Source organism: Sarcophilus harrisii, chromosome 1, assembly GCF_902635505.1.
Source record: "Sarcophilus harrisii chromosome 1, mSarHar1.11, whole genome shotgun sequence".
Lineage (NCBI taxonomy): Eukaryota > Metazoa > Chordata > Mammalia > Dasyuromorphia > Dasyuridae > Sarcophilus > Sarcophilus harrisii.
The window spans coordinates 137,679,706-137,693,320 of record NC_045426.1 but is presented as its reverse complement, the minus strand read 5'-3'; the positions used below and the strand labels follow the sequence as shown (position 1 = coordinate 137,693,320).

The 13,615-nt window shown below is 30.2% G+C and overlaps 1 protein-coding gene across 2 annotated transcripts in view; it reads left to right on the top strand.

The window, feature by feature from the left end:
• Positions 1 to 13,615, top strand: part of HCN1 (hyperpolarization activated cyclic nucleotide gated potassium channel 1) — a 614,406-nt gene that overhangs the window by 310,712 nt on the left and 290,079 nt on the right. For both annotated transcript variants that reach the window (XM_031964829.1, XM_031964838.1), the window contains exon 3: positions 4,933 to 5,094. In XM_031964829.1, the coding sequence (XP_031820689.1) occupies positions 4,933 to 5,094 (162 nt within the window). The remainder of the gene's footprint in view (positions 1 to 4,932; positions 5,095 to 13,615) is intronic.

Genomic DNA, 13,615 nt, shown 5'->3' with positions numbered 1-13,615 from the left:
TGCTAACACTATTAGTGTTGGAGAAAGACTGGATTTTAGTACATCATGACAACAAGCTAGGTCTTTCAAACCTATAGTTTAAAGAATAAATTACAAATAGATTTTGAAAAACCAAAATCGTTACTCTGGTACATGATGTTATATGACATTGGCAAGTGCTTAAGTGTCACAGTAAGTAGATGTTGTCTTAAAAATCTATAATCCCACTCTAATTTTAAGGGGAGTTTCAAAGCCATGTGCACATGTCAACTTAAGAGAGAAATTTTATCATTGACTATAATTAGTGTGTCAAATAAGAGCTTGCTTTTAAAAAAATCAATATCTAATAAAATGAAAAACACCACGTTAAGGGGAGAGTTAGTTATTTTGTAGCAAAATTATTTTATTACATTTTGAGATTTTTGAACAAAATGTACCATTGCCCAAACCAGCAATATTACTCCTTGTAACTTAATTAATAACTATTATGTTTAATCTCATTTTCCCTGTAATTTCCTCCAGATAAAATTATTGACATTCATCTGGTACTCTGAGTGATCAGAATATTTTAAAATATGGTATAGTAAAATAATTTATTTCTTTTTAGAATTTACTTAGAAACAATAATAATAATGACAGATTTTAATGTAAATAGTTCCATGAGCTATTTAAGCAATCATAAATACACCAGATCATGAAATATAGCTTTTTTCCTGCATGCCATCTTTGGCAAATTAGTAGTTTCATTACTTTAGAAAAATTATTTTACCCAATTAAAATTTATTTCTAATTATCTTACATTGGTTTTTATGTGTATGTATGTGCACCTTAGGACACTTTATTAATTTTAATTATATAATATTTTAATCTTCAACAAGTAATAAAATATGAAAATTTATCATGAAGGAAAGTTCTTAGTAAGCAGCAAATTAAATATAAGGAACAAAGTCATATTCATAATATTGTAATAGAAACACCTGAGGTAAACCAACTTCTATTGATAGTTCAATCAGTTATGACAAATAATTTCAAATTTACAATCTGAATTTTTTTACTACTTCCCAAAAGTTGACATGAGAAATTTTATCTTTGCATGTTTTCATTTGAATTTAATAAAATAATCTCACAAAAATTTACCAGCAGGATTTCAATGGAAATGTAGGTTAAATAAGGTAACACCATCATAGGTTTAGTGCTAGAAGTGAGTTTACCAGGTATCAGATTTAACCCTTTCATTTTACAGATTAAAAAATTGAGGCTTCAATATATTTATTACAGGTACACACAGCTGGCAAGTATTTGAAAGGGGATTCAAACTCAGATCATTCTGATTTTGTATCCAATCCTCCATCTACTGTGCTGCAGCTACATTCCAAGTAAGGGAATACTGTCTAATGGAAACATTGAAACAATAGTAAATTTTAGAAATGTTGAATGTACTATATCATATACTATATCTAGAAAAATATCTAGAAAAATAGATAATAACTATTTATGGCAGTTGGTCTCTACTATTGTAGTGACAGATAGAGATCTCAAATAAATGTGTTAAATAAAATAAATTATATAGTTATTAACACAAATAATAAAAATAAATGGAACCCAGATAACTTATTTCTATGATTACTTACACCTACTAGAAGTTTTGACAGGCTTAAAATCCTCAGCCCATTTTTTTTCCTCTTATTACCTCAAGTATTATATGATGGAGATTTTGTAATCATATTTACAAACTACTAAGATCCTTTAATCCTCAAGTTGAATAAGATTTTTCACTCCTTAAGACACGTTTTTGTTCTAGTGAATGTCATTAAAACAATGCTGGTAGTCTCAATTAAGATTACTCTAAATATCACATTCAGATATATTGTGTTTTTTCTTATATTGAAGTAAGGTCTAAGCTGAGGCAAATGGAGGAATGCAAGTGTGGTTTAGAACTCCTACTTACTCTGCAAAAGAATTCAGTTATCAAATATTGCCCTTTCTAACTTCATGCCATCTCATCTCCAAACACTTCTCTCCTCACATACAGGTACCACTTTAGTTTAAACCCTCATAATCTCTCTTAGAATATTGTAACAAGCTTCTATTTTCTTTCCTCAAATTTCTCTCCATTTTAGTCTATTCTTCACTCTGTTGTAAAAAATATTTTCCTTAAATACTCTATCAGCCACAATTACAGTCTTACTCAGGTAACTTTAGTGGCTTCATAACATTACTTCCTGTCTAAATCAAGTCCCTTAACTGTCTATCAACAACCTATTTTTTTCTAGGCTCCACAAATATTATATGCCATCCAAAACTCATCTCAGCAAAATTGAGATTGTTTCATTCTTTGTATTTGTATCTTCTGAGTCTAGAACATAGTGAATATGCTTGTGAAAATCTTAGGAAGCAGACACAGATCCAGGTTGAAACTATTCAAGTGGTTATATAACTACTCAGTGGCTATATGATTTCTAGGATATAGTAATGCACCTGAGCCCCGTGACGCTTTAAATAAAAAGGAAATTTCAATAAGCAACCTCAGGAAAATTTCATGAGAAGACATAAATTGGGTCCCCTTAGTCTGGGAACATTGGTTTAATGGTTAACATCCTGGATTTTGAAACTAAGCTGATACTATCATCCCTCCCAATTTAATGGGAATCTAGAGGGGAGTATCTTTTTCCTCATAAGATCCTTTGGATCTCCAGAACTAAGGCAGGATTGGTCAGAGTTTTGGAAGTTGTCCTTTTTTGCCCCATTATTGACCTATATAAAGAAAAAGGCTCTAGTCTTGGAAGATGTAGGCATAAGAAGATGGATGCTCTAATATTCCACTGATAGGAAACCTTTTATTGGGTAAAAACTAAACAAATAAAAACTAACAGGGGCAGGAAATATCTGAAATTCAAATTATATCATATCACTTAACCTCCCTAAGCTTCAGTTTCCACACCTGCAAATTGGTAATAGTAATGTTTATAGGACTTTATTGGAGGATTGTTTTCAGAATCAAATATGATAAGGAAAAATCTAAAGCACTTTGCAATCCTTATAGATGCTATAGGAATGTCAGCTACATCATAGTCTAATATGCATGATGAAGTGCTATTGCTTGTGAAATGATGAGAGTCAAAGTTTATCCAAATAATTTCCTAATCCCTGAATTTTTTATCTTAATCACCCCTCTCCCCAAAAAGGGAACACTAATTATATTCTTTTTCGTTTATTATTATTATATATTTTTTATTTACAAAACATATGCATGGGTAATTTTTTCAACATTGATCCTTGCAAAACCTGTTGTTTCAAATTTTCCCCTCCTTCCCCCCACCCCTCCCCAGATGGCAGGTAGTCAGATACATGTTAAATATGTTAAATTATAGGAACAATAATTATAAATAAATAAATTATATTTGTGTTATAAAGTAAGTTTTTTTTTTATAAAAATAAACCTTACAATTTGTTTTACATGCCATGATTGTATACTTTTATAATTTTAAGAAAACAAAATAGTTTAGGAAGCTTCATTATTCTAACTTGTTAGGGTATTTATATTTCAATAAAAATCTTTGCACTATGTGGAACTATTTCACTTATTGCATATTCCATGCTGTTTGCTATGTGAGATTAAAGAAGGCAGTGTAGTAGTCTCAAAAGAAATTAAATTTAGTAGCAGAGGAAATGGAATCAAGCTTTAACCCCTCTGGGTTAGAGTTTTGCTCATCTGCAAACTAAAAGCGATAATCACAGGAAAGTGACAGGGCTGTTGGGATGTTTAAAGGATATTTCACATGCAAAACTCATCAATTTTAAACTATTATTTAACTTTTTGTATTTATTAAAAAGAATTGTTTTTATTTTTGCCTTGCCTGATTCTTCATGAGTCCACTTGGGTTTTTTTTTGGAAGAGATACTAAAGTGGTTTGCCATTTTCTTCATTTTACAGATACAGAAACTGAAGCTAATAGGGTTGAAGTGATTTGCTGAGGATCACAGTGTCTGAGGCTGGATTTGAATTCATTTAGATGAACTGAGTCCAAGCCCAGTGCTCTATCCAGTGCGCCACTTACTGCCCAAAAATATTATTTGGCTGATCTATATCTTAACACTTTTAACACTTACCCTGATCATTATTTCAAATTAATCAACAATAGGTCAACAGGAAGTTATTAAATTATGACTATAACTATAGACTTGTCAATTCTTAATGGGTCACTAGGTGATGCAAGAGAGGGCAGAAACTGGAGTTTAGAAAAATCGAAATTTAATTCTGCCTCAGATATTTACCAGCTGTGTAGACCTACCAAGCCACTTAATTTCTTGTCTCATTTTTTCAATTGTAAAATGAAAATAATAATGGCATTTAGCTCTGGAGTGTTATTTTGTTTATTAAATGAGATAGGATATGTTAAGGGCTTTGCAAATTTTAAACTGCTGTATATTATGCAAGTTATTAATCTATTGAGGACATGATTATTTGTTGTATACTTTATTCACTGCTTTTCCTCACAACTTTCTATCTTTGGGCTTTTCCATTACACAGTTGTATATAACCAGTAAAGTGAGGAGAGACAGAATGAAGCTATATTCAAATGTGTTAGTTTTGCTCATTTTGGGAAGCTCTTATATAAAAGATTTCTGGGAAATGAAGTGACTGCAGACAATGTGTGTGTGTATACACACATGCACACATATAAATAATACATAGATATACATATTTTTACTATATATAATATAGTATTTTACTATATGTTTACTATATATAATATATAAAATATATAATTCAATATTGTCTTGACTGTGGAGACAAATAATAAATCTATATAAAATATTCGTAGATGTCCTTACAATTTTAACATTAATCAATAACTTATATTTAGAAAAATTCTCTATCAATTGTACTTGATAGTGTTCTTACACAAAAATGATTGCTTAAGTGAATTGATTTTAAACTTTGGTCGACAGATTTTCCATATGACGTATGATCTAGCCAGTGCGGTGGTGAGGATATTTAACCTCATTGGAATGATGCTTCTCCTTTGCCATTGGGATGGCTGTCTTCAGTTCTTAGTACCTTTACTACAAGACTTCCCCTCAGATTGCTGGGTGTCTCTAAATAAGATGGTTGTAAGTACTGTGTATTTTTATTTATGTTTTTCAAATGTTTATTTGAATGCTTTAGAAAAGAAAAAACAAAAACCAAAATCAGATGCTCTTTAATTGAGAATCATATATTTCCTGTTTGAGTATATTTAGAACAAATTTAATTTGGTATATGGATCTGATATCACTCTTTTTTTATTACATCTAATTTTTTTCTTTATGTCAATAAAGAATTTGTCTCTAGGGAGACAAATATATAATTGTCCATATTTTCATATTTGGATATACCTGGACTAATATATTCCAAAATACTAATGCATTTTAATTCAAAGTCATGTAACATTTTAATAGATAATAAACCTCAAATATAGGATTCTTTAATCAAATTTTATTTTTTAAAAAAGGAACATTAATTATAATTATATAGGAATATTACAATATTTATAACTTGAATGAAATATTTTTGAAATTTCATATACACAGCCCAAATGTTAATATATCTTCTGTTTCTGGACACACATACATCAAAGGATTTCCTTTTTTTAACTTTAAAAGTATGCCTGCTTTGTTTCAAACTCTCATTCCATTACCATCTAAATAATTTTTTTTGTCCAATTGATTTTAAAAATTTATTTTCTTTATCTATATGTCACTTTATAGAAAATGGAATAATGCATAAAGGCATTTGCTTTGACTTTGACATAGTAATTGTATTTTTTTTTTCTTTTCAAAAATCTTCATTATATACTTACTAGCTTAGAATAACTAAAATGAACAATTTAACAGACTAGATATATATTGATTTGCTCTTCCTAAAATAGCACATATAACAATTTTATCTCAAGTAAACTTGATTTGAGAATCTTAATTTCACAAGTTAAAGACAAAGTTCTGGCATTTCATTTTTGAAAACCTTTAAAATGCCTAAATATATTTATTCCATATTTAAATCTTAAAGTGTGAAGAGGAAAATTAACTGTTTGTGCTTTGTTTGAGCATGAAATTTTCCTACAGTTGAATATATAATTATGTTTGTATATCTATGGATGTTTTGTGATACATTAAAATATTTTAAGTTTGAATAGCTTTAAAATATTCCAACAATAATATATTTGCACGTGTTGTATTATGATGATTATAATACTGTTTATTGAAAATAATGATTCATGAATCATTATACTAGGTGTCTGCAAGAATATTAGGGAAGTTTGCCTTCAGTGGCCCTGTGGATTTTGATACAATCTTATAAACTATAATTTTTACTTATTATTAATAACTAATGTTTACATAGCACTTTAAGGTTTAAAAATCACATTACACATTTTATTTGATTTGATTCATAAACACTCCATGGAAGTAAGATATTAACCTTATTCCTATTTTATTGATAAGAAAAATGAGACTTTGTGCTGTTAAGTGACTTGCACAGGATCACAAAATTACTGTCTGTGAAGAGTTCTTAATCCAGATTTTCTTTATTGGAAATGCATATTTGTTATCTAATCTGCCATATGGCTGGTTTCTTCTTTCAATAATACATCTTCATTTTAATGACATCTTCAGTGATATAAAATATGGTATGAGGATAGTTTACCTTTAAATGAGGAAAACCTGAGTCCAATGTGTGCTGCCATATCCTAGTATGTAATCTTATGCAAATTACTTAAACTCTCAGCATTCTTAGCAATTCTATAAAACAATAAGTTACAGAGAAGATGTTTATCTACGTTGATAAAGGGTGTTTCTCCTATCAGAAGTTCCATATAGCAATAAAATCATCAGACCAGTCCCTTATATGAGATATTTCTATAGCTAACTGAAGACTGAATTAATAAAATCTGATCTTGAATCTATCCGAGAATTACTTTTTATATGAAAATTAATCTTAATTTATGCATGAAGATTTAATTGAAAATCATTGAAAGAGATTCAACTTTTAAAGTTGAAATTTTCTCTCTATCTTATTGGATCAGAAATATTTCCATGTGCACAATATTTATTGTAAGTTTGTAATAAAACAAACTATAATAAAATATGTATACATATATATGTTCTAGGCATATAGTGTATATATACATTCATAGATGTGTATATATATGCATACATATATAGGTATGAATATATATGTATCTATATGCATAGATACATATATATGTATATAGATACATATAATGTATCTATATACACACATACACATAGCTACATATATTTTTTCTTATTTTTAGAACACCAAAAAATACAATTTAACTGAGCTTATTTTGACACTTAATGTTTGTTAGATATATATTAATGCACATTTGAAAATGGAGAATTAGGGTAAATTATTTAAATACATTAATTTAGTCTGTTCCTGTAGAATATAAATAACTCAAGGTAAGGGTATGCTTCATTGTAATCTTTGCAAACCAAGTGATTAATTAAATGGCTTGCATATAGTAATTGTTTTATAAATATTTGACAATTGAATTTGAGCAAGAGGAGAATAAAATATTTTTGCATCTTTATAAGGTAAAAAACACTATCTTAACTCTGTGGCTATGTATGTTTGTTGACTTGTTGAGGAGAAAAGTCAGTGTATTTGGTAAAATACTTAGTAACTGATTTCAACTTAATTTCCATTATATTTGTCGTAAGAAAATGGAACAAAGTCAATAATGTACAAAATGGACCAAAATTATCCTAATAGTGAATTATATTTACACAAATTATTTAATATCATCTGAAATCAATAAATTACACATCAATAGGAATAAGAATTGATTTTAAAGCATCTTCCTGAGAACTAACATAGAGTATCAGCAATTTAGAATTTAATTATGATTGAAAGTAGAGTTTATGCAATTTTCTATTTTAAAGACATGGGTAGTTTCTACTTTTTCTGAAATAATATAGCTTCATCCTTTGCCCACATAGAAAGAGATAGTTTGAATTACTGTTTTTAGATCCCTCCTTGCCTTATAATTCACCTAAAATTTATTTTTGTTAAATATTTCAATATTTTACTGAAAAAAGTCATATGCATTTTGCCCAAATACTATTTAACTTAAAATGAAAGGAATTAGGGAAAAAATACTGAGTAGACAGAGCAGCCACATTCTAGTTTATTTTCTATCAGTTTTTCTCTGACTATGTTGACGGAATGATGGTTAGTAGCCATCAAACATCTAGTGTATTTATCAGTTTCCTTGTATATAGAATGGAATTTGCTGAATAAAATGTGTCCAATAAATGTTCCCATGGTCCAGATAAAGATGAACTGAATTACTAGTAGAAACTATGAGTTGAAGAAAAAATCAGGGCCAGGAAATATAGGACTTGATAGACTTGCTGATATCAGAAGACTAGGTGTGTCACTTGCTATTAATAAAATCTGGCACATACATATGTGTGTGTATATGTGTGTGTGTGTGTATGCCAGTTTAGAATTTACAAAATAATATACACACATACAGTGTATATGTATAGGTATATACTACTTGCATGTGTATGCACATACATATGTAGTGATACTTATTATAACCTTCTTAGATTATATAAGTATTAATATCTCATTTTATAGAAGATGCTAATGCTTAGAAAGGCAGTCAAACAAACCCTTATTTCTCCATATTCCACATCCAAAATTCTTTCTACCAATCTACAATGCTGAACACATCATTTAACTTCTCTATCAGTTTCCTTATCTGTAAAATGGGGACAAAAATACCTGCTTTAATCTACCTTTTCAGTTATGTTATGAGGAACAAGTAAAATAAATGCATAAAGTATTTTGTAATATAAAGACTAGAAACATATCTTTTTAAATTACTAATACTGTTATTATTCACCTGCCAATAGTTCCTTAATGGTTGACTTTAAATTATACTGAATATTTTTAATCTTCTGAAAAGGATCACCAAACCCAAATGTTAAAGGGAGCTTTTACTACATACCAAAGCAGACAGTTTTCATTAAGAGTTCATTGGTGTGGGAATTCTCTCTACTAGTTTAGATCATAGCTCATTCATGCCTCCTTTTTCCTTATAATTCTTTGCTATGTATTCCCATCAATCCTCAATAGAAAGAGCATCCAAGACCTTCTTTCCTCAGATCTTTGAACATTTCTTTTGTCTTGGTTCATGTATTTATTTGTTATCCCTTCCTTTTCTTGTCTTGGATATTTACTCTGTTCTGTCAATTTCCTTTTACTAGAAGTTTTCTCTTACCCTTTCTCTGACTTGTCAGCTTCTTTCTGAATCTCTCTCTCTCTCTCTCTCTCTCTCTCTCTCTCTCTCTCTCTCTCTCTCTCTCTGTTTTTTTTTTTTTTTTTTTTTTTTGCTGAGGCAATTGGGTTAAGTGCCTATCTGCCACACAGATAGGAAGTGTTAAGTGTCTGAGGCCAAATTTAAACTCGGGTCCTCCTGACTTCAGAGCTGATGTTCCATCCACTGAACCATCTAGCTGCCCCCTGAATCTCCATTTAAGAAAAGTTCCCATATCATGACTTCACTTCTTTCCTGTCTTTGGAAATCGATAGAGAAATAGTACATATACATTCTCCGGCATTATTGTTTTTATTGTAAAAATATTATTTAGTGCTGTGTTGCCTGTTGTTTTCTACTAAATATATTGTAGTCTAGTTAAAAGAATAGAATTTGTGCCTGAGGGGCAAGATTTATTGATTTATTTATTGATATCATTTATTTATATTGACAGATTTATTGATATCATTATAAAAATGACAAATAAGCAAATAAATATTTAAACTTTGGCAAAGAGGACAGAAAAGTACAATTGGGATCTGACATTGTAAAGTGTTAAAACATTCCACTGGAAAAATAATTTAAAGCATGCTATTACAACAAGATCTCTACTTGTTGGTTTAGAAAAAAGAAGAATTCAACTGTGCAAAAAGAGCAATTAAGCTGAAATCTTCAAAGACTTATATAACTTTTATATAAAGTCAAAGACTTTATATAATTTCATGAAAATAATACTTACCAGTAATGATGTCATTAAGTGTTTATGACCATACTGATTATTTTTATAACATTGAAATGAAATAGAATTTAAAAGTCAGATATATAACTGTGTTAACTTTTCTATATTTTATTTTTCATACAAATATGAAATCAGACATTCAATTTGTAGAACATCCAAGGAACATGGAAGCTTTGAAAAAGTGAATTTTACATTAATCATTCCATCCAATATCACCTAGAATGTAATATTATTTACTTATGGTGGTCAGCCCAACTTACAGAAGTTTAGAGCAATGAAAGGGGACAACTACATGGCAATTTAAAAAAAAATGTTGACTTGTTAATAAACTATTATCTAAGCAATCATTGTAATTAACCAACATAATGGCTTAGCTGATTGATTGATGAAATTGTAGGTTCACATATCTTTGATTGATTGATGAAACTGATTGATGAAAAATATTATCCATTAAAACAACAAAAAACACAACAAATCACAAGTGTAAAAAATAGTCTCTCCCCCCCCCCCATTCACTTATATTTAAGGAGAAAAAAGAAAACCAGTTACTGTTGGTTTTCTCTTGGTAAATGCAAAGGTCTAAATACCAAGTTGCCAACTATTTCCCAAACTGAATTCAAGGTAAATATATATGGGTATTCTTTTGTTTTAAATAGTGACTAATATCTACAGAAACAAGAAGTTTTAAATGCTGCTGGAGTGGTAGGTAAATAGCACTTATACAAACAGGATAATAATTCTGTAGCTGGTGATACTAATTACATGATCTAAGAAGACTTATATTAACAAAAAAAAGGTGTATTAGCAGCTGCTGAATTTGAATTAAAGAAACATAACAGAAGTGGTTATATGTTACTAAGCTCCAGAAAAAAAAAAAAAAAAACATCTGGATATAGCTATTGGGAAGAAAGATAGAATTTCAAAGAATATAAACATGCAGAACCTTGGAGATGTGTATGTTAACCAATAAGACATTAATCAATCCATTTTTGTTGTCTATGTTTGGACTTTCATTCCTTCTTCTAAAAATTGTAATTCTCATTGTAACTAAGAAAATTTTACTTCTTCTCTCAGAGATATCTACATTGGTCTTGTTTCAGACAATTAGTCATTAGAGAATGAGCCATTACACATATCATATATATATCTCCTGTCTGATCTATACTGTATAACTTCCTTCCCTCTTGAATTACACACACATGCACACACACACACACACACACACACACACACAGATATACACTCAAGCTTTTGGCACATTTTTGTCAAAGTGAAGTTCAAAAAATGAGGAGAATGTAAAGAATTAGAAAGATCAGAATGTAGTTTTTTTGAGAAGGTTAATAAGAACTAAAAGTATGATTAATCATAAAACAGTTTGGTGTGTGTCAGTGATTATGTTTCCCACATTACCAAAAAAATAACTAAGGTTTGAAATGAGAAAACTTAAAAGTTATAATTATCAGTTATATGACATTTATATAGCTCATTTTTAGAGTTCAAAATTGCCTTCCCATACTTTAACTTTTCAATCCTTACAGTAATTCTGGGAAGTAATTGCTTTAGCAATTATCCCTCTTTTAGAGATAAAGAAACTGAGGCTGAGAGAAGTTAAATTTCTTGCCCAGGGTCATGTAGTTATGACATGCTAGGAAGTGAGTGGTAAATAGAATTGTCATAATTCTTATTTTGCTTAACATAGAAACAGATAAGCCTTAAAATATTCATCTATTAATAAAATAAAAGAGTAAAGATATGTGAACCTACAGAAATAGATGGTGTCATCAGTATAGTTAATAATGAGAAGCCTGATAAAGTGAAAATAGCACTGTATTTAGAGTCAGAAGATCTGGTTTAGTCATGAAGCTTACCTCTGTGATTTTGGACAAATGAAAGCTTTTTAGAGTCTCATTTTGCTTATCTGTAAAATGAGAGTTGAAGCCAATAAATTTGAAGGTCTTTTCAGTTCAAAATCTATCACCTGAATTGATTATGTCACACATTGAAAGAAAAAAGGAAAAAAAAATGATGAAAGAATTTACTTCAAACACCTGGTCTCAAAGAATTTAACTTTCACTTTTTTTATTATAACATTTTATTGACAGAACATATACTTGGGTAATTTTTTACAACATTATCCCTTCCACTCCTCTTCTGACTTTTCCCTTCCTTCCCTCCACCTCCTCTCCTAGATGGCAAGCAGTCTTATACATGTTAAATATGTTATAGTATATCCTAGATACAATATATGTGTGCAGAGCCGAACAGTTCTCTTGGTGCACAGGGAGAATTAGATTCAGAAGGTAAAAATAACCTGGGAAGAAAAACAAAAATGCAAACAGTTTACACTCATTTTCCAGTGTTCTTTCTCTGGGTGTAGCTGCTTCTGTCCATCATTGATCAATTGGAACTGAGATCTTCTCTTTGTCAAAGATATCCACTTGCATCAGAATACATCCTCATGTAGTATCGTTGTTGAAGTATATAATGATCTCCTAGTTCTGCTCATTTCACTCAGCATCAGTTTATGCAAGTCTCTCCAAGCCTCTCTGTATTCATCCTGCTGGTCATTTCTTACAGAGCAATAATATTCCATAACATTCATGTACCACAATTTACCCAACCATTCTCCAATTGATGGGCATCCATTCATTTTCCAGTTTCTAGTTGCTACCAAAAGGGCTGCTACAAACATTTTAGCACATACAGGTCCCTTTCCCTTCTTTAGCATTTCTTTGGAATATAAGCCCAGTAGTAGCACTGCTGGATCAAAGGGTATGCACAGTTTGATAACTTTTTGGGCATAATTCCAGATTGCTCTCCAGAATGGTTGGATTCGTTCACAACTCCACCAACAATGCATCAATGTCCCAGTTTTCCCGCATCCCCTCCAACATTCATCATTAGTTTTTCCTATCATCTTAGCCAATCTTACAGGTGTGTAGTAGTATCTCAGAGTTGCCTTAATTTGCATTTCTCTGATCAATAGTGATTTGGAACACTCTTGCATAATATGAGTGAAAATAGTTTCAATTTCATTATCTGAAAATTGTCTATTCATATCCTTTGACCATTTATCAACTGGAGAATGGCTTGATTTCTTTCTTTTTTTTAATTTTTTTTTTATTTAATAGCCTTTTATTTACAGGATATATACATGGGTAACTTTACAGCATTAACAATTGCCAAACCTCTTGTTCCAATTTTTCACCTCTTACCACCCCCACCCCCTCCCCTAGATGGCAGGATGACCAGGAGATGTTAAATATATTAAAATATAAATTAGATACACAATAAGTATACCTGACCAAAACGTTATTTTGCTGTAGAAAAAGAATCAGACTCTGAAATATTGTACAATTAGCTTGTGAAGGAAATCAAAAATGCAGGTGTGCATAAATATAGGGATTGGGAATTCAATGTAATGGTTTTTAGTCATCTCCCAGAGTTCTTTTTCTGGGCATAGCTAGTTCAGTTCATTACTGCTCCATTAGAAATGATTTGGTTGATCTCGTTGCTGAGGATGGCCTGGTCCATCAGAACTGGTCATCATATAGTATTGTTGTTG